General features: G+C 40.5%; 1 protein-coding gene and 1 non-coding gene across 4 annotated transcripts in view; both read left to right on the forward strand.

Annotated features, from left to right (window-relative positions):
- The window catches only part of scn2b (sodium channel, voltage-gated, type II, beta), a 357779-nt gene extending 341175 nt beyond the window's left edge, over positions 1-16604 (forward strand). The window contains exons 1-5 of one of the 3 annotated variants that reach the window (XM_071495839.1): positions 26-294; positions 8954-9114; positions 9242-9458; positions 10419-10611; positions 12132-16604. In XM_071495839.1, coding sequence (XP_071351940.1) covers positions 156-294; positions 8954-9114; positions 9242-9458; positions 10419-10611; positions 12132-12150 — 729 coding nt within the window. In that variant the 5' untranslated portion in view covers positions 26-155 and the 3' untranslated portion in view covers positions 12151-16604. Of the gene's footprint in view, positions 1-25; positions 295-8953; positions 9115-9241; positions 9459-10418; positions 10616-12131 lie in introns of those variants that run through there. The other 2 variants (XM_071495840.1, XM_071495838.1) reach the window with 2 other exon arrangements.
- trnat-agu (transfer RNA threonine (anticodon AGU)) lies at positions 2769-2842 on the forward strand. Its single transcript has one exon. It is a non-coding gene; the product is annotated as a tRNA-Thr (tRNA).
- Positions 16605-21098: the final 4494 nt, after the last annotated feature.

Genomic DNA, 21098 nt, shown 5'->3' on the forward strand with positions numbered 1-21098 from the left:
CTTCTCAACCGCCAACAAAACCGGCAACCGCGAGATCAACAGTCACAAGGCTAAAGACACTGCCAGCCATTTCCTGCCTCTAAAACAAAAATACAGGCTTTTATTAGCATTTTAACGCACACACCAAGAGCAGACTTACTGCTCTATTTCCATGTATGATTTTTTTTAATTTATTTTTTTTCCTAGAGAGAACAAGAAAACCAGAAGAAGCAGGGAACATGTCTTCCCCCGCGCAGGAGAGGAGCTGCGGCGTTCAGCGGCTGAGCGCGGTGCTGCTGCTGCTCTCGCTCTCCGGTAAGAAACCAGGACAGCGCTCCAAGCGCTCGGTGCTCTGCGCCTCATGTACGCGGATCAACAGCCCGATCGGACGATAGACCGCTCCACTTTTAGGCCCTTTCTCTCTCATTTATGAGTGTGTGTGTGTGTGTGTGTGTGTGTGTGTGTCTGTGTCTCAGAGAGGAAAAGGGGAAGGAGGCGATAATGGGTGTAAATGTGAGATGATGTCTGATAATCGTTATTACCGCCCTTGCCCAATTTGATCAGGCCATCCATTAAAACCAGACCGCCGTGGACTTTCAGCAACGCTGATTTTTGAACTGTTGTGTTAGTTCAGCATGGTCTTGTTTCCCTTGTACGTCTCTGTTTGGCTTGTGTTGACAGCTAAATGAGTGGCCCGCTGTATCACAGCCTTTAAACAGGATTATGATGCACTACATAAAAATAAATATTGGCTTAGGCTGCACACGGAGTCATAGGGCTCTCCAGGGCTCTGTGACTCCGCGTTGTGAGCGATGGATAGAAATAGGCCTGAAATGTGCTAACAATGTGCTGCTGATATTTATAGGCCTTGTGTTGAGTAGCAGGCTTATAAAGCTACAAATGTTGTCCTCTGTTAATAGGTCTATGGATTTATATGAACACATGAACGCATGAAACAGAGAGCAGGTGTGAACAGGTTGATATCCAGCCCAGACCGGTTCCTGATGAAAAAGATCAAAACACACTCCCAAACAGTGTGACCCACATCTGATCAAACCCACCCCATCATTACACAAATCGTGACAGGCCTTAGTATGAAACCCGTGCTCTCAGTCAGATTTACAGACAAAGGCCAACCAAATCCTGCTGTACAAACGCCAGCAGTGTGTTGAGCTCATATAACATACTCCCTGCTCCCTGCTGTAGTTGAATAATTTATTGCTACAGTAAAGCCACTTCCTGCCAGGTTCAAAACTGTAACATGTATGTGCAACATGGTAAAACTCAACAAAAATGAAATCTTTCTATAGCTCTTTAGCAAGGGGAATCAGTAAGTGCTTGTGTCTGACACCAGACTGACAAAATAACAACGAGTGTAGGAAATTGGGTTTATGAAGGGAAGTAATCTTTTCAAAGAGAGAATTAAACTTTTTGGTGTAGAAACTCTCACTGCACACTGCGTAGGCCACATGTTTATTGTGAGGTCTGATGTTGGCAAGAGTCATGATGCTGGGAGTGATCAGACAGTGGTTGAACCAGGGGGTTATTAGTCAGGGAGATAAGGTATGGTAGAGACAGAGGGGTTGGATCATTCCAAGATCTATGATGATTTGATGAATCAAATGGTTCTTTTGTCTTCTTGTCTCATCAAAAATTGCAGTTCATAGGTTGGAGTAATTGGAGTGCTCACATTAGCGTATTTTTAGATGGAGTCAGCACCCTTGGCTTTTTCACCCATGCCAACTGAAAATAGGAATCCAAAAGTTTACTGTTGCTGGGAAGCTTGTTGCATGGAGATGCCGCTAAACTACAGCTCCTCTCTTTCTCTTTCCAGCAGGATGCAGAACGTTCCTCTTTCATTCCTTCAATATGTGTGCTGCTTAATCATCCAAATTAAAGAACATTACATAAAACACATCAAAAATAAATACATCGTATCACTTCGAGATACCTCAAATCACAAACAAAGTCTTGTCACATTCTCAAACATCTGGACCCATCAGTCAATGGTAACTTTCTTTAATTTTAGATGTATATATCTTCAAGTGTATCCACAGTTTAGAGTGTGATATTCCTGCATGCTTCATGTCTGGACAACAGATATGGTGCCACACCCTGACTGCGCTCATGAACACAACTAAGGTCAGAAGAGGCAGCGCTGCACACATGGGAGAAAGGAGAAAAGTTTTGCCCACTCACACAGCGGGATTCTATTGACTCACTTCAAATAAACAAGAACATTAACACTCTTGTCTGTGTATTTAATACAGATGAGAAAGCAGTCGGTCACTCAGTAATGCAGTTTTATTGTAATACACTTACATTTCTTCTTTTGTTGTGACTGTCTATCAGAGGAACTGCAGTCGAAGCTAACACAAATTTAAATTAAATATATTTAAGCTTTAATAAATTTAATTAACAAATTAAATTTCTGCTGCAGTTCTATTCTTTCTGCCCATTAGTGTAACTTTACTCTACAACCACACAGTCACAGCTACCACACAGAGACACTAGAGGGCAGCAGCACACTGAGAAGAGAGGCCATGTACGCCCAGTGCTAGATGCTGGAGTGGACTTCAAACAGGCCAAAGTGCAAATCTTGCGTGGCATTAGTGATTGCGGCAACACCAAAATACCACAGTACAGTCAAAACTTTAATGCAATAACTATGTATTAACAAAACTATCTATAACAAAATTCAATATTGTCCCTACATGATAACAGTTTAACAGTAGAGTTGGGACTCCAGCAAGCACTGAGATATTTCTGGAAAGTGGGGGGCTGCCAGTGGCGCTGTGGCTTAGTTGGTTAAAGCGCCTGTCTAGTAAACAGGAGATCCTGGGTTCGAATCCCAGCAGTGCCTTTTTTTTTTTTTTTGTGTGTGTGTGCAGGAAGTGCACTTTAAGCTTCAAAGTGTGATTTATTTTTCACATAACATGTTAATGAATGGTAAGCTATCTTTATTTTGGTCACAAATATTATTTTTGAATAAAATATCTCATCTATGAAGTAGTTTCTTTCAGTCATTATCATTTGAATTACAACATGTCATTCAGGAGAAGTATAATTTTATCTTGACAACATTAATCCTGTCTTATAATTTAATCCTTTGATTAGAGTAACATGCTTGAGATACTTTCCCCAACAGTAGAACAACTGGCATACTGTTTAAAACAATGTAGCAAATCCTTGTTTGTTAATAAAAGCAAAAACTTATGGTTTCTTTTTCAATTTTCACCAGCATTCTTGTATTGAACTATCACTATTTTACGTTTTTTCCCCTGCAGTTCCACTGTATTACAGTGTATCAACCTCTCTAGTACAGAAGCTGAAGTATTTTTTCTAAGCTTATTTTTTACAAACTGAATTAGTGAAACAAATCACTTTGGAGAGAACATTTTAAAGAGCTGCTGATGTTTCGCTGTTTTGTAGATGTTAATGGAACCAGCGCTTCTCTTCAGATTCCCGTTCAGAAGCCATAAACTCAAGTGAAATTGGGTACACAATGAAACTTAACTGATATCCAACACCCTCACTGAGTTTAGTCTGCTGATGTTCAACACTCCCACCATCCAAAACTAGAGGCCTCAGTGTCCCTTTATGTTTGTCTTTGTATGTCTGCTGTAGATCCCACTCCAACGCTGTAAGTGCTTTTTGGAGGTTCAGAATGTACTGTATCTTAAAGCTGCCAGACTTTGTGACTCTGCTTTAAGTAGACACAACTGTCAATAGTGCATAAGAGTGAAAGACTGGAGGGGAGAGGAGGACAGAGAACGGGAAGTTCCTTTCAACTCTTAACTCAGTCGGGTCAATAGTTTCCTGGTTTGGTATTTTCAGTATTGATCATAAATGAGATTTTAAAAGGAGTATGGGCTTGTGCAGTTATTGTGCCTATAACCCCACAGTGAAATAAGGTCAGTATGCAAGATAATGCATCCCTGTCTGTGCTGCTGTTCACTTAACACTATTATTGCAGTAACATAGCACACAAAGATGCTGCAGGCTCACACAGTACTGTTTGTGTTTATAACTTTATCCCTCTCTCAGTCTAGTCGTGACATAATCAGAGAAAAGCTTTTTCCATCCCACAGGATTCCTGCAACTCCTCCATGAATCCCTGACAGATGTCATATTTTTGTAGTGAGCTGTATCGATTTCTGACTGCCCCCGCTTCTGGCACCTGAAGGTAGAGTGCTGCAGTGTGCAGAATGCAGTGCGACTTTCTCCAAAGCAGGGGGCACCAGAGCTAAGCCCAGCAGAACACAACTGAATCACAACTAAATGATGCTGGAACTACAAGAATTTAAAGACAGAATACAGGGGTCAACATCATCCACAATAAATAGATATGTGTGGTAAAGCTGCAAATATAAAACCAGTGATTCACTTTTGCACCACTGTCTTTCTTGTGTTAGGAGGCAAAAGCAAAAACAATGGTAACACTTGAGAAATACCTTCTTCTCATTTGCAGTCAAATTTGTGGCGAGTCACCAAAATACTGTAACACTTGTCTCGGGTAGACATGGTGGCAGAGGTGGAAGCTAAGTGAAGAACAAACAATGTATTGTCGCTCTCTAAACTAACAAGTCTCCAACACATATTCTGTTACCTGTGGAATAGAAAACCAAACAGCCAGCTCTTCTTCACAGACCCTGTCCCACTGACTGCAGCCTGGCACTTAATAAGATACAACAAGCAGTCTGAGACCACATCTGGTGTTATGGCAGAACTCCTTGTGGTGCAATCATCATTAAGCTAACATTGCTCTGGGGACATATATGGCATTTACAAGTGCTCGCAGTTAGAGTGGATTGTACTGTGGGGGCAGGCTCTGGAGGTCAGAGTCCAGAGTCAGAAACAAAAAACATCAGGTTTCTGTCTGAAGCTGCAAAAAGCAGCAGCCACTGGTTTTACCTAAAGACAGACAGGGAAGGATGTCATATAGTGCTGCTCAGCACTCTATAGATAGTTGTCTCTTAAAAAAACGTTCAGGAAGGAGGGTGCCCATTTGATAACCCTCAACTGTTGACCCACTCAAGGCCAACATTTACACCATCAAACCACTCAGGACCTGCACCTATTAAACCTTTAATACAGTAAGACCCACCAGGACAAGCAAGTGATGGTAATTTCAGGGATTGTATTCAGTCCTAGTAAATTATCATTTTGGAACAAATACTTAGCTGCAGCCCTTTGTGCCCTTAAAGCAGCTTTAAATCACTTTTAGAAGAAGGCCTTCAAGGAATGTTGTCTGTGGTTTTGTCAAGTTGGTCTTCAGTGGATTCTTACTCTCAAGAGCTTTGTCCAAGCCAGCCCACAGATGCCTGATTGGATTGGGATCTGGGAGTGGTGGAGCTTATCTAAAGGCTACTGTAAAGATTTTACTTAATATCATATTTTTTGAAACTTTCCTGGATAATCTAAGGATTGTAGTTTGAGGAATTACCCTTCCTGAAATGTGCATAGCCTACTTCATTGAAAAGTGCACCTGATTAACAATGTGTTCTGGTGTCTCTCCGACTCAGGTATCCATATGCTTTTTATGCCTTCCCTTTTTTAAATGCAAATGTGACCATTGTATGGATATCCGTGCTGAAATATAAGCTGTGCGTTCCTTAAGAGGTTGTTTTACCTCAAAGATGTTACAATTGGCAGTACCATCTGGTGAAATGTACGTGCCTTCTTTTACCCATCAATGAGGCAGGCTGACAAGCTTTACCCTTGTTACACCAGCTCTTTTAAATTAAAGCTGATAGGATTACATGCATATGTAAAGCCTAATGAAAAGGTGGTCATGCAGAGTTGGAAAAGAGGAATGGGGAGGGCAGGGAAGGATGATGTAACAGACCTACCTACGTTTTACCTTTTTTTTCTGCATTGACCTTGTGAGAGACGTGAACAATGGAGGGAAACATTAGGGCGTAAATGAGAGGAATGCATGGAGTGCTAGAAAGCGTACATGTGGAGAGACAGAAAAACTGTAATTTTAGGGTAGTAGAGGGGTCAGACAGAAGAGGTACTAGGAAAGAGGCGTGAGAGGTAGCAAGAGAGGTGGACAAAGATGGGAGAGGAAAGAGGGAGAGGCAGAGAGAGGGAGGAGTCGCATGAGGCTGCTTCACTGCAGTATTTCATCTGTTAGCAAGTCTCTGTCTCTCTCCGTCTCTGCATCTGCCTCTCTTTCTCACTATCCACAGGACTGCTGAGTCAGCAGGAGCCTGTATCAAACTGTTTCTCACACCGTATATCTGTGTACAACTATTAGTAGCGAGGGCACATATGTGTACACAGCGTGTGTGTCTGTGTGCATTGGGCAGGGACAGTGGTGTCTGCTTGAACATGTCAGTATTAGCTATGTGTACAGGTAGGTCAATATGCATGTATGACATTGACATAGCACAGCTAGCATGCTTAGCTCACAGCTGACAATACGCACCTTGTGAGAGGATGTGTATGCATTTGCGCGTGTGTGTGTTTTTACGAGGGAGAGAGCAAGAGGCAGGTGCCATGCTGCATCACAAGACACCTGACTGGTGAACTGAGTGCGTGGAAAATTTTGTGTGTTTGCGTGCGTGTGTGTGTAAATTATACATATGGACAGTGGGTGGGGATGGGGATGTAGCAAGTGCATGGGTGTGTGTGTGTGTGGTGCAGAGAGGCAGGCCTGTGGAGTGGTGCAGCAGCAGTGGGAAGGGAGCCAGAAACACCCGACTGCAGAGGAGAGAATGGTGCAGAGTCCCATCACACTCACACACAGATACACACACACACACACAAACACTGAAAGAGAGGCAGAGATTCTGTCTGGGGAGTGTAAGCCCATGCAGAGACATAATGCTAGAGGGGAGGAGGAAACTTGAAGAAACTAAACACTACTTTTATTTTATTTCCATTTACATTATGTGAGGTCATATGCTTTTGACTTTAATTTTGAAATGTTAAACTCAAGATACTTCCTGAAGTGGCTTAGTGGAGCAGTCCATGCACTTCTCTAACATAGTTTCTAGCTACTATGGTCCAAAACCTGTCACGATCATGAGATCCTCTTTCAGTGTTCCAGATACGCTAACCTGCCACCCTGATAACTTCATCAACTGCAGAGATTGCAATTAATTTGAATACACTTCACACAATAAATTAATTATACTCCTCCAATCAATAAAAACATGCTTTTAAAAATCACAATACATAAGTGACATTTACTAATTGCACTTAATTCAACTGTTTCCATCAGGCTAAATTTTGTTTAAGCCAGATCACGATGCCAAAAATGATCATTTTCATCTAAGTTTCATCAAGATCATACTAATGATAACTGAAATATTACATTTGACTGCCATCAATCTGTTATATTTGACTGTTTTTAGGACACATACAACATAAATACAACAGTGAAAATATTGTATCAATATTTCATCCTTGTCTAATAGTTAGAGGATCTGTTTGTTAAAGGATCAAGTTTTTGCTATTCCTACATAGCCAACATTAGCATCAACAGCTGTTTACTTTTCAGTATTAAAGAAACATTGCCAGTTGGGCCTCTACTGAAGTTAGCATGCTAACCAGCCAGCTCAGGCCCTGTTGGCCCATCTCATCACTTTACAATACAGAGTCACTGTAGAGTCCAAGCTAACCTGAAGAGGCAGTTCTTGGCAAGACCTGCTCGTAAAGAGCTGTTAATGCTAACATAGGCTCTGTAGCAATAGCAAATCTAACAAATATCTCCTCAAATCTCCTCTCTTGTAATGATTGAGCGCAAATAAGAACAACACATCGTGGCTTCCACTACACTGAATATCCGTATACATGGGCTTTGACATATGTCCCTTTACATAATTCAGTATAATTACAATGTCACCTTATACATAGTGAAAATACAATTCACTTGCAACCTGCAGTCAAGCTTACATGCCATATTTTAATATCACAAATGGCAACTTTAAAACTGAAGTTTCTGTGTTTCCACATGGATGTCAATTTTTCAAGCAGCAGTACATAACCACATAGAAATTATGCTGAAGCTCTCAACAATAGTGCTGTTGTTGTGGAAACTTGTTTGGAAGCCTGTTTTATGTACTTTTCACATAGAAAATGCTTAGAATGCAATATACAAATCCTTTTTTATATATATAGGCTGTAGCTGTAGATTTTAATAGATTAAACAAATGCTGTGAAACACCACTTTCTGTGTGCTGTCTATGTTTTGAAAAGACAGTACACAGTAGGGATATTGCTTGATCTACAGCCACTTTGCAGGACTTGCCCACATTTAAATCTGTTCTGTGAGTAGAAGAATTCAAATCAAATGACTGTCAGCCTAAAAGACAGCAGTCTCCAGATGGAGTGCAGAGGAGTCAGCAGTTACATGGTGAGATACAGCCCCGCTACGTATTGGCAAGTCAAAACTGCTGAGGAACTGCACATAATAGTTCTTTTCTTTAGGTTGTTGTTCTGCAGTATGTTTAGTTAAACACAAAGCCCTAAAATACCTTAGTTTGGGATATGTATGTAATCACAATCCTCTAGATGAGTCTAAATGAGGTACACTACACAACAAATCAGCGGTGTGGACTTTATTTAGTGTACACAACTTTGACAGCAGTCACAAATCTAATGTCTTGACTCATCCTGACTAATTCAAAAAACACTTGCTACTTTACATTGACTTCAACGCCAGCGTTGACTTTTACGTTGATTTTACTGTTACCTTGAAATATCTTTCCATACCTAAACTTGTGCAAGTGTTTAGATTTACCAAGATTTACCTTCCTTTTAGATGTCTTAAACAATTATGTTTATAAACACAGTCTACCAATCCATAATTTCAATTAATGTAATATATGTTTCAATAATTCTGTCCATATTTCACTAAAGTCCTGGAAAATGTTTAGTCAAATTTGTTTCTCTCCTTACCACTCAAGCATTTTATTATTGTTGGTTCCGGCATTATTACCATTGTTGTTGTTTTTATTTTTAGGTTGTTCAAGCATGGATGTTCTCGTGGCCAATTACATTAATGCACTGAATGGAACAACTGTCAAAATCCCCTGCACATTCACTTCCTGCTACAAGATGGTTATAGCCAAGTTTTCCATGAACTGGACCTACCAAGAATCACTCAACGATACAGAGGAGATGGTAAAATGGCCACTTCACATAATTAAAAACCGCTAAAACCTGGGCCACCTACATCTTAAATCTCTAAGCCAATTATAAACTCTCTCTGTCTCTGTCTCTGTCTCTCTCTCTCTCTCTCACTCCATAGTTTATGACATACTATAAGAAAAAAGGAATGGTGCCTCTGCGTTCAGACCGGTTTGGAGAGCGGGTCATGTTTGCCGGGAACCTGGATAAGAATGATCTGTCAATCACCCTATCAGATGTTCAGGTGGAGGATGTGGGAATTTACAACTGCTATGTGAGAAACCCCCCAGACCGCATCCAGGGACATGGTGTCATACAGCTCAATGTCGTCACTGAACGTAAGATACTAACCCTTCTGAAGATAAAATACTGCTACTGGTTGTAAATCTTAACCTTTTCCAGAAAGATACACTTCCTGATGTAACTGTGGGCACAACCAATATCCAGAGGTGCATTTTAGGGGCAGAGTGCCCCTGAGAGCATTGGGTGTCTAGTCTTGGGTGAATTTTGCATCACTGTTTTACTAATTTTATTTGGTATTTCACAGACTTTATTTATGTGATGACCTTTTGAGCAAACCATTCAATGGCCTTGACAATGAGAACCTTCTGGGTGTAAATCAAGCATGTATACCATTTGCTTCAGATTGAGAAGCCATTTTTTCTCTGTCAGGCTACAGAGCAGTTGCAGCTCATGAATAATTTCCATATCCCACAGTTGCACCAAAATATGGCCAAATCACTAGTTTTTAGGTTTGCACAATTAGCTGTTCATGCTGTTGCAGTATACGAAAATAGAAGCTTCAAACAGACAAAATGTATTCTGGGGAAAATAGTTTTGAAGACTGCAGCAAGCAGAACCCAAAATATGGACTTACTAAAGATGTTTCCTCCAAACGTGACATACTGTATGAGTTATCAAAAGGGGTGATAAAGTTAGCATTATTTGCTTGTGTTTTGGAGTGCACTGATCCTCCTCAGCTACCGTACATTAAGGACAGAATGCCATACAATAATCCTAACATGCATGCATGTGTTTCCTGAAGCGTGAGGACCTAGGGGTGATGAGTCAGCTTTTTACTTATTAATGACCAACAAGAAGTAGAACTTAGTCCCTCAGCATCTCTCTCTCTACCGCATGCATGCACTCACATACACACACTCACGTACGACATGGGCTAACTCAGCAGCACTTTCTTTCTCTCCACTCTGTTTAATCAGCCCAGTAGAGCTTTTAGCCAGCACTGCACTTGTCTCCATCATTTGTCTACGAAATATTTAACCCTCTCCTTTCCACAGTTCCCCCTCCGAGGGATTCGACTATTGCAGTTGCGATTGGGGCATCAGTGGGAGGAGCATTAGCTCTGCTGATCCTTTCCATGGTAGTAGTGAAATGCCTTCGTCGACACCAGAAACAGGAACTGATTTCGGAAGAGAAGATGGAGGAGGAGGGAAAACTGGAGGCTGAGGGTGTTGCAGAGGAGGGAACCAAGTAAGAAATCTCACCATAACATCCTTCAACCAGTCAATATGCCATTCTTGTTTAAGTGGCATATGCAAATTGATAATGGTACACAAGATAGTATGCAGCTGCTGGTCCACTCGCATATGTCATTCATAAGCAGCATGTCATTTTAGTTCCGGCAGATACCACCAGCATTTACTGACTTTTACTGTGATATTCCACTGGTGATTATGATATGTCATCACTGTGTGCCACTTACAAACATCAGTACTAACATATGCCACTGCTGATTTAATGTTACGCCAGCTATCTGCTACATGCCACTCAAACTTCTACATTAAACAATAAAAAAAATAATTCCAGTATGTTATTGTATAAGCCATGAGTTTTACACTGTACTGAGCAGTGGCATAGGGCAGTAAGAAATGCCAGTGATTTCTGTCAATGGATAGAGTGACATGATGTTTTAAATGGAAGGTGCCAGGAGAACAGCAGAAGCAGCATGCCAACAGTCATCAGGAACATACTAGCAGGAATCGTCATAATGCCACTGAATTAAGAGTTGTACACCTATAGCCGCTTTTTGTGACCCTTACTTAAACACGTCCACATTCTTAAAAAATAAATTCTACAGCACAGACCAGAGACATGGGGCTTAGTTGTCAGTATGGACCAGTCAGTAGTACATATCTCAAAATCTAAACACATAAACAAACATCTACTCTAATTCCCGAATTCACTTTATGGTGGGAAGCAGTGTAGAGAAAGTGTAACACACAGGCTTTTATCCTCCTGTGAAATTTGTGATAGTGTAGATTTTATCGACTGTAGTTTCTGACCACAATATTATTTTCACAAGAGAAAAACCACACAGCTCAGACATAACTCTGCCTATGGCAGAAGCATATTATCTACTATAACCCATTCTCTTCTATAACTGGATTTCGAGCCTCAAATCTTCTCTGTATTGACTGAAAGCTAACCTGTTGTCGTGTTGTTGGACATCTCGTATATTTATAGACAACCATTGCTGGGTCATCTGATTGAACCAGTAGAATGTGGAGCTCTCACCCCTAAAACTTCCTCTGGTAAATACTTACTCATGTCCACGAGTCTGGAATGTTGTTGTTGACTGTTGACGGATGTCTATTTTAGAGCCTTAGCCTGACATGGACAGTTTGGAGAAAAATAAAAATAAAAAAATTTTAAAAAACCAACTAAGGTAAATATCGAAGTACCAGCCAAAGTCAAACCAAGCAGACAGGACATTGGTATATTTGCATGTTGCATGCTGCATTAAGAATTGCATTTAGCCACACTTATTAAAATGATGTTGGAACAGAACCGGAACTTCGATTTAGTAATCGGTCAACTAAATGGAAATCCTCTCTCTGTATGTATAAGTGTTTGCATGAGTGCATGTTTTTCTGCGCGTGCTGTGCCCCAGATCTCTCTACCTGCTGGCTTTATCTCTGGAGAGGTTTATTTATTTGAGCATCTACCAGTTTAGGTCACAATATTGTTCAACTTTCTCTCTTTCCTTTCAGACGTGCCCCCCCCTCCTGAAGATCTCTCATAACCACTGCTTCAATCATTTTCCACTGATACTTCCATCCCCTTTGCATATGTGTGTGTGTCTGTGTGTGTGCCATTGCACAAAAGTGTGCTTCCTTGTGTGTGTGTGTGTGTGTGTGTGTGTCTCTGTAGTATGTGCACTGAATGTGTCTACGTGTGTGTGTATAATTTGGTATGTCAGTGTGAGATGTGTCTTTTCAATGAAATAAGGCAGGGAACACTTTTCTGCAACTTAACCACTAAACACATATTACTTTTTTCATAGCGACGAGTCAATATCAAGCATCTGCATTAGAGGTCTCATGATAAGCAATGGCGTTTTCATAGCGCCCTGTACAACAGGCCAGGGATGGGCGGTATGACCTAAAACACAGCATCACAACGTCTAATTTTGGTCTCATAGTTTAATAGCAATTCAATCCAGGGCTTTGGGACTGTTTATTGCCTGGAATAAACTTAACAGTGGTTGTGGAGGCAGAGCTTCATACTTGATGGAAGTTGAAAACCTTTCACACTGCAGAGCAGATGTTGTGTGTGTATTTGTTGTGTGATGGGAAATTGTGCCATTTGCTCCACTGTCTCACAGCAGCTGCAGTCCAGCTTTAGGATATTTTTTTTTGATTAAGTGTTTTGGTTTAACATACTGTGAATCCATTGCCTTAAAGTCATGTCTCTCTGGGTACCATGACTTCACATAGTTACAGAGATAACATGTGTAGTGTCCTTCTACATGGTGTCTTCATGTCTAAATGGTGTCAACTTCAAACATTCCTTAAACGTGTGGAGGTTTTTCTGGCAAAAAACAGTTGCCCTGCATAGTGACTTGTCATAATGGGAAAGCACAGGCACTGCTAATCACATTAATGCTGGCTCTGTTCTATTCAAGTGTCCAGTAAGTCAACACACTATCTGTGTCCTAAATCACTGCTTGTTTATTATATAGTGCACTCAATTTACTCTTCATCATTTTCTTCTAAATGAATAAAATGTAATCACTATACAGTGCCCTCCAAAAATTCCACAATGGAAAAAAAAGTAGTGACCATGGAATATGCACTGCTTTCTGCTAATTATCCAATAATACAATACTGTTTAACAGTTCCATAAAATTTGTTGTTTCAGTGGTAACACAAAATATCTTGACAATTTAATTTTTTTATTTAGTGTCTGAAATTTCTAACTGTAGAGGGAAATATTATATAAGAAGGAGTGCCTAGATGAATGAGAGAGGGATTTCCAAGAGAAGACCCTGATCCTGAAGCAGCTAAATGTAATGTTATGATTATTCTTTTATTATTAATATCTGTGTTTTTTCTGTTTGACAAGTCAAAATGTCTTCTGTGCAAAGGGCAGGCGAAGCTACATGTTTTCCAATAATCTCTTGGTCCTGCCTGTGTCTTTTGTTTTTAATTCTTCAGAAGTGTTTTTTCATGTAAAAGACAAGAATGAGCAACTGCAGTGGTGAAGATGTGGCAAGTTGGAGTGATGCTTTCAGAGCACTTCATGTGACCTTATATTTAAAAATGTATTCTATACAAGTACAAACAGCCAAATTTTTATATTTCTACAGTATGTCATCATAGGTTATACCGTCCACTCCTGTACTGGGCAGTTGTCCATCCAGCCTGGCCTTGAGCAAGGGTATGACATATTAGTGAACCTGAATGCAGAGGCACAGATTTCAGTTCAGTCTCGTGAGAGTTACAATTAGTCTCCATATCAGAGCATGTAAGACTTGCAATATTTGTGACCGCAATACATCGCACAACCATTTGCACATATTGCATAGGAAAAACTGACAATGTTGAGCTTTCCTCTCAAAATATTTCACTACAATACAAATAAGGCAGGAACTGGAGGACTGTGTGGCTCAAGATAAAATGAGGTGAATTATTGTTGACTACATGAGTCAAAAACATATCAAAGACAATTTTAAGTGAAATCTCACATTGCACCCACAATCATATAAGTCATGTTTGTGTCAGCCTTCATCAATAATCATTATAGAATTGAATAAAGGTTGACTAAACAGAGACCTACAGTGCGCATGGAAAACAGTTATACAGTAACCATGATCCACATAAAACACAGATAAGAGCTTTTTGGGAGTAATTCTAAAAAATGACCCTAAGTGAAATATTAGATGTTTATATTCATGACTGACAGAGAACAGCCTATAAATGAAGGTTTGGTTTGGTTAGTGTCTCACTACAAATTGTAGTTATCCACCTAAACAGGTAGAATTTGTTATTTTGGCAAATTAAGCATGTACAATGCACTATAGTGCCATGAATGCATGTCAAACAGTGCATATCAAAAAGAAAAATGTAATATAAGAAAGTAAGAAACTCAGTTCTGTTCTTCTAGTTTTCCCAGAAAACCACAGTAATGTGAGTCAGTCAGAGCATGTTTAAGCTTTCACTCAATCAGATGGTGCCATTTTTATTAAATATTATGATACCTTATTTTCATTTTGATTTCATTTTGATATATATATTTTGCTTGTGTATATAGCTTCTAGAGTGTCTGGGGTATTTGGTTGCACTTTGATATGATTAATTTGCCTCCTGTTAAATAGCAGTCAACAACTAAATCTTAAATAGTTCATGTCATGAAAAAAAGCATCCATACAAGCTCCTTAAATTAAATCTTACTCTAATTCCAACCAGAGTCCAGCTGGAACCATGTTACAGTGATTTTAATGCATTTTAAACTCAGCCATTGCACCTCAATACAATACACCTTTTAGTGTCTATTTTAAAGCAGATTAACATATTAAAAGTAATAAGGATACAAGTTTTAATCCTGATATCTTACGTTGATGCCTTTACCTCAACAGTGGTGTTTAAAACTGTAGATATTGTTTTGCACATTAACACATGGACATCATTCTAACATAATTGTAATGGAGAGCATGTGAATATAGTGGAAATGGGGAACACAAATAAAGCTAACCTCATCAAAATGGTATATTGGAATGTATGGCTCTTATAACAGAAATATGGCATGGGGATTGTATGGTTAAATGGGAAATGGCTCAGTAGTGTACTTAGTTGATCATTTATTTGGTTGGAGCACCTTGAATGTTAAAAAAAATATATATTCTCTTGAAAAAAATACTGGATCACTATTAAATGTCACTTTTACATGTTATAGCATGTGATCTTCACTAATCTCTGAATGTCCTGTCGTGTTTTAAGAACAACAGGCCGGTTGTGTCTGTGCTACCTGTAATGTCTCAAGCTGGTTAGCTGTGTCATCCAGTTATTGGAGTGTGGTTAGTGCTTTCAGTTCGCTTGGATATTCCTGGTTTTTGACATTGTTAAAAAAAAAAACTGTGTACAGGTCTGTGTTTGGGCCTATCACTTAATTATGGTTTTTGTCATTTATGATTTTATAATATGTTTTTACAGAACCGAATGTGATGTTTTGCGTGATTTCCTGACATATCAAAAGTGCATCTTTGGCATCAAAATAATATAAAATTCACAATTATGTGTTGCACTGTAATGATCGATAAAGCTAAAATGGTCACTTAAAGGAGCTATTTGTCAGTTTCGCTATTGCTACATAGCCAACGTTAGCGTTAACAGCTGTTTACTTTCCAGCCTTGCCAAGAGGTTCAGAAATCATTGCAAGAGGTTATCGTACGCCCTCTGAGCATTGCTCCTTCAGGGCAGCCTTGACGATACAGTGCCTCAGTATCAAATAATGCCCGGACAGGCAGACTGGACCCAGATGGGGGCTAGCTGGTTAGCATGCTAACTTCAGAAGAAGAAAAGATGTGACAGAAATACAACCAAAGAAGAGGGTTGTTTTTCACCGCTGAAGACAGCTCTACGTTAATAAAGGAATGAAGTTTGATGCTGAGCTGGCACTGCCTCTTCTTCACTCGTCAGTAAACAGCTGTTAGTTCTAACGTTAGGCACCTAGCAATAGCAGAACTTACAAATAGCTCCTTTGAAACAATCATGCTGTGAAGAACAAAAGTGGTGATTTATCAATATTTACAGAGTTGTTTGCTTGGGAGAGCCCTAATTCTGTCACATTTCCTGGGACACTGCCGTCTGTGTGTGATCATGCATGTTTAAGTTGCAGGGTTTGTGTGATACACCCATAAGGTGATGACATGTTAACATTTGGGGCAAATTTGATGCAGTTTTGACCAGGACGGTTTTGTTGTTATAAACTACTGTAAATAGTATCTACTCTATTTCTCAATCAGAAACAATGAAACAAACAAAAACATTAATATCATGTTCTAGGCAGATTTATCATTGTACATCATTGTTTCCCACCTCCACCGCCATGAAGTTTACCCTGAATAGTTGCTCTTGTATCACTTTAAATGTTAGTGGACACCAGACTAATGCTTGCACTGTGCTGCCTCTGAAAAAGCAGCTGTCATTACATTATGTATTTTAAATAAAGATGATTTAGGAAAATACCATAGTTTTTCTGGACTTCTTTTTTTCATCCAACCATCAAGGAGGTGGAGCCCATCCCGGATTAGATTGGTCAAGAAGCAGGGAACACCAGGGCATACCACCACTCTATCACAGGCCTGACAACTACTGACTTCTGACTTCACCTAACATGATGCTTTTGCCCTGTAGGAGCAAACTACACCACTCTACTATATTATAGCTTCTATATCATTCACCTCTCACAGTGTTTCATTTAGTTTAACAAAATGTCCTTTAGTGCATCACTTCAGACAACTCACATATTGTATATATGTGAGCAGCAACCAGTCTCAAACCCATTTAGGCAGATTGTACTCTGATCTCATCATCAAGGTCACCGTGGAGCTGCACCACTGAGAATCTGTCAGAGGTGACTTTGTGAATGTCGAGTATGTATTTTCAGCTTTTACAGCCAAGCAGGATTCACTTTGGTTCTGAACTATAGCCCAGAAAACAGCCCTGCCATAAAACAACGCAATGGCTATGATGGTGGGGGTGAATCGTTTTCATACCAATGAGACACTGAAATACAACCCAGAGGGGTCAGTTTGAGCAATTAATCCATGAGCTTCATAATTCTGTTAAAAAGGATTTTACAACTGTGCAAGAGTTGTAAAAAGGTGAAAATCATTTTAACTTTTATTGCAACAGTTGCAAGGTCGACAGTAGGTGTTCACATTAGAAAGCAATCTACCAGCTGTGCATGCTTGCACGTGTTTGACTGGCAAGCGCGGCACCATTCCAGATGACAGTGCAATGCGTTGCAGTAACAGTTGAGCCTGGTTCAACTTTTTCCAGATGACCCTGCAGTTTTTTGTGCCAGAGCTCTCTGCCTTTGAACCCCCACTGCGTCAGCCCAGTGGCCTCATTCAAATGAATGCGTCTTTTTTTTAATGCTGTTGTTGGAACATGGCCTAAGAAAATATTCATTTATTATCATTTTAGCTTTCAGGTAATTTATTTTGCTTACAGCAACATAGGTGCTACGGTTAAATAGGCCACTGCATAGAATATCAATTTGAGGCACAGAGTGAGAAATAAATGTTATCCATCTGTTTTTTAAGGAAATTCTTTGAATTATGTAAATAGTGGGAGTTAAGCATTTTAAAAATCAATATACTAGCCTCAGTTTTCATTGCATATTCAAGAAACAATCGTGGAAGTAATTAATAAACATTCATTTATAAAAACCGTGACAAAAAAGTTAACAATTAAATTACAAAGTGTCCAGTCAATAGTAGTATGTAAGTAGTATGATACATTTCATTCAATCAGACTCGGCAGAAGAGAAAGAAGAGAAAATGACAGAGTAGTTACATTTCCACTGTGCACACACGCACTCAGCCCAAAGACCTTGCAATCTTTTTTAAGATTTTAGTGAGTTAGACCTTTTCCACACCAAGCCGAACACCAAATTTATACTAACATCATGCAAATCATCACAAGTTTTAAAACAACCTCCTAACACCCAACTCCAAATCTGCACAACACACAATATGAGGCTGCAAGCCTCCCATACAAAGTCCCACCACCATCAAGAGTCCAGCTGTATGTTCTGCACAAGTTTCATTACATATCAGTACTGAGGTGTGGTACTTACAACTCGAACTTCCAAAGCGTGTGTGTGTGTGTGTGTGTGTGTGAAACGGTACATACTGCAGACCAGCTCTTAACTTTAGACAGGACTCACCTTTTGATGGTCCCTGTTCCACACTGACTGACGGATGGATGGACAGACAGTGAAACAACCGGAGCACAAACCGCAGGGACAAAATAGACAGGAATAAGAGAGGAAGGGAACGCAAAGACAAGGAGAACAAGAACTGCAACTTACAAGCATGCAACATTTAAGAAGCAACAAAAAGAAGGTAAAAAGAGAGTGGGTACTGGAGAAACGAGTAAAGAGAGATTGACCCGCCCAGATGAAGAAAAAGAGGAAGGACAGATGAAAAGCATAGGTAGGCAGAGGCCCACCCCACTTGTCCTCCTCCATTCAGGATGCTTTCTGAAATCTGCTCACTCACCGGCTGGTGCAAAGAGAAAGAGAAAGAGAGAGAGAGAGGGAGAGGGAAGGGGGAGGGGGGGGGGGGGGGGGGGCAGGTCGAAGTGTAGGGTGAGAGGAAGGTTAATGAGAGTGGGAGGTGATGGGTGGTGGGTGGGAGAGGGTGGAGGTATAAAGAGAGAGAAGCAAGTGGCTTAGAGCTGAGAGTGTCTTAGTAGCTGTGTTCAGACCGGCTCAGCTGTGTGGCTTCACTGCAGCATTTCACTGCCTTGGCCGTCCCAGAAACAGATCCTCCACACTCCCTCCCTCCCTCCTTCCCTCCGCCTCTCATCTCACCACCCTCCCGTGTCTCCTGTCGTCTCTCCTCCTCTCGCTCCTGTTGTCCGCCCATCCTCCTGCCTTCTCCTCTGTCCACTCTAGCCTCCTATGCCCATCCTTTCTTCTCCTTAAACTTCTCTTTCCTCTCATCCCGGACATTCTCCTTTCCTTTCCTCCTCTCTCCTCTCCTTTCATCAGTGTAATGTCCTCCTTTGCTCCGCCTTCCTTCTATACACAGCATCCAAGGTCACCCCGTCCAGAGGCAGGTGTGTGTGCGTCTGCTCACATGTGACTATGTATTGGTGTGCATATGCAAAGACGCATGCACGTACATATCCATGTATGTTTGCGTCTCATCCTCCCTCTCTACTTATACTGAACATGTGTGTACATGTGTGCGTACCTCTAGTATCTATCTTCATATTTATCTAAATGTAATCTCACTGTGTTAAGGAACCGTATATGTCTCACTAGCTATCACTGCCCCCTTCACATATTTGAACTTGGAAATGACATCAAATGCCAAGAGACAGATCACCTAACATATGGATGTGGGTGAGTGAGGTCAAGCATCAATCATGTCAGTATGGATAGGTGGGGGAAAAAGGAATACGGGAAATGAGAACTTGAAAGTGGCAAGTGGTACATATACGTATACATAGCTATTTGTTTTTATCATTTAATAGTTTTCTTTGTTTTATGTTGAAATATTACTCTGCCCATTGAGAAAACTGTATACTAACTATATAGGTGTGAGATAATCACAGAATAAGCTACAACCCACAATGTGCCAAAACGTGATGCCAAAACATCACACGTATCTGTAGTGCCAAGTCGTCACAGACACAAAAACGTGTTGTGTGATGCCAAGTCATCACAGAAATGTGTAGTGTCAATTTAGAAAGGTGTTGCATTGAAAAGAAACATTAAAATACATGCCAAAGTATCAAGGGGACTTATGTAGAATAGAATAGAGAGTCTACATCAGAAAGGTACTGTACAGTATGGGCAGATATATCCTATGTATAAGATTTAACAATACGTGTTAGTGTTTGTATCAGCAATGGGAAACACATCTAGAAACATGGCCTAGCATCTCAGTGCTTTTGCCCGCACCCAGACAAGCAGGACAAAGTGGCAGTGTAGTGGGTGGGCTGAGTCTGAAGTGACTGTGTTGACTTTGTGTTTGACTACTCTGATGCATGAATACATTTCTGTGAGATGTGGATGGGGCAAGAGGTTGGGTTCAGTTATGTTCCACAGTACGGTAGGTGGTGGTGAGATTGTACTCAGAGTGTTTGCAGTTTACAGTCGCATTTGACAAGCCTGTGCAAGTCTGTGGTGCGTTGATCAAAAGTCAGATTATACACAAACATTCAACAAGAACAAGAAACTGAACTCTTCCACCTGTTTAGCAGTAACCTCACAAAAAGTCATCGGGGGAAGAATAAAGTGGATGCAAGAGTTTTGCTTGTCCTTACACCACTGAGTGAAATGGGAAGCTGTGTTGGGTATACAGAAATGGGCTTCAGATGTGACTCTTTGGCTCTGATGTTGGTGATGACACTATTAATGTGTCGGTCGATTGGTGAGGAAGTCATGAATCCTGTGAATGAGGTCAGGCTGCACATTCAGGTTGTGGACTTTGGTGATCCTTCACTGCTACAGGGCTGTGTTGAAGGCTGAGCTGAGATTGATGAAAGGTGTGCTATAATTGTGTAATGTCCTAGTGGTGCCATGTTTTGTAACAGTGTGAAGGACACATTACTGCCCCAATGTGCCCTGCAGGCACACTGTAATGCATTTAAACTAGGACCAGATTCTGAAGGGGTTTTTGTGGCAACCAGATTCAAAGTCACAGAGCCTGTTATGGAGGTCTTCTGTTGTGCAGTCATCTTTGCTCATTGTCCAGATGTTACGTACAGAGGATGTAGGACAGGCTGAGCTCCAGTCGTCTGAGCCCTCGTCCCCTGTTTGGCTTGCACCTGAGCTTCTGACGAAAGTCACGTTCGAAGAAACAACAGTGGCTGAGATCACAGAGGTTAGCGTGAAAAGTAAGAAGTCTGTAGTGTGAAAATGGATTTATCAAGCTTTGAGACACTATATGAAAGTAATAGCTAAATTCTATTAACTTAAGCTGCAGCTACAGTTGT

The sequence above is a fragment of the Trachinotus anak genome, unplaced genomic scaffold, assembly GCF_046630095.1.
Source record: "Trachinotus anak isolate AG129_WGS33_773 ecotype Australia unplaced genomic scaffold, CSIRO_AGI_Tana_v1 ptg000014l, whole genome shotgun sequence".
NCBI classification, from domain to species: domain Eukaryota; kingdom Metazoa; phylum Chordata; class Actinopteri; order Carangiformes; family Carangidae; genus Trachinotus; species Trachinotus anak.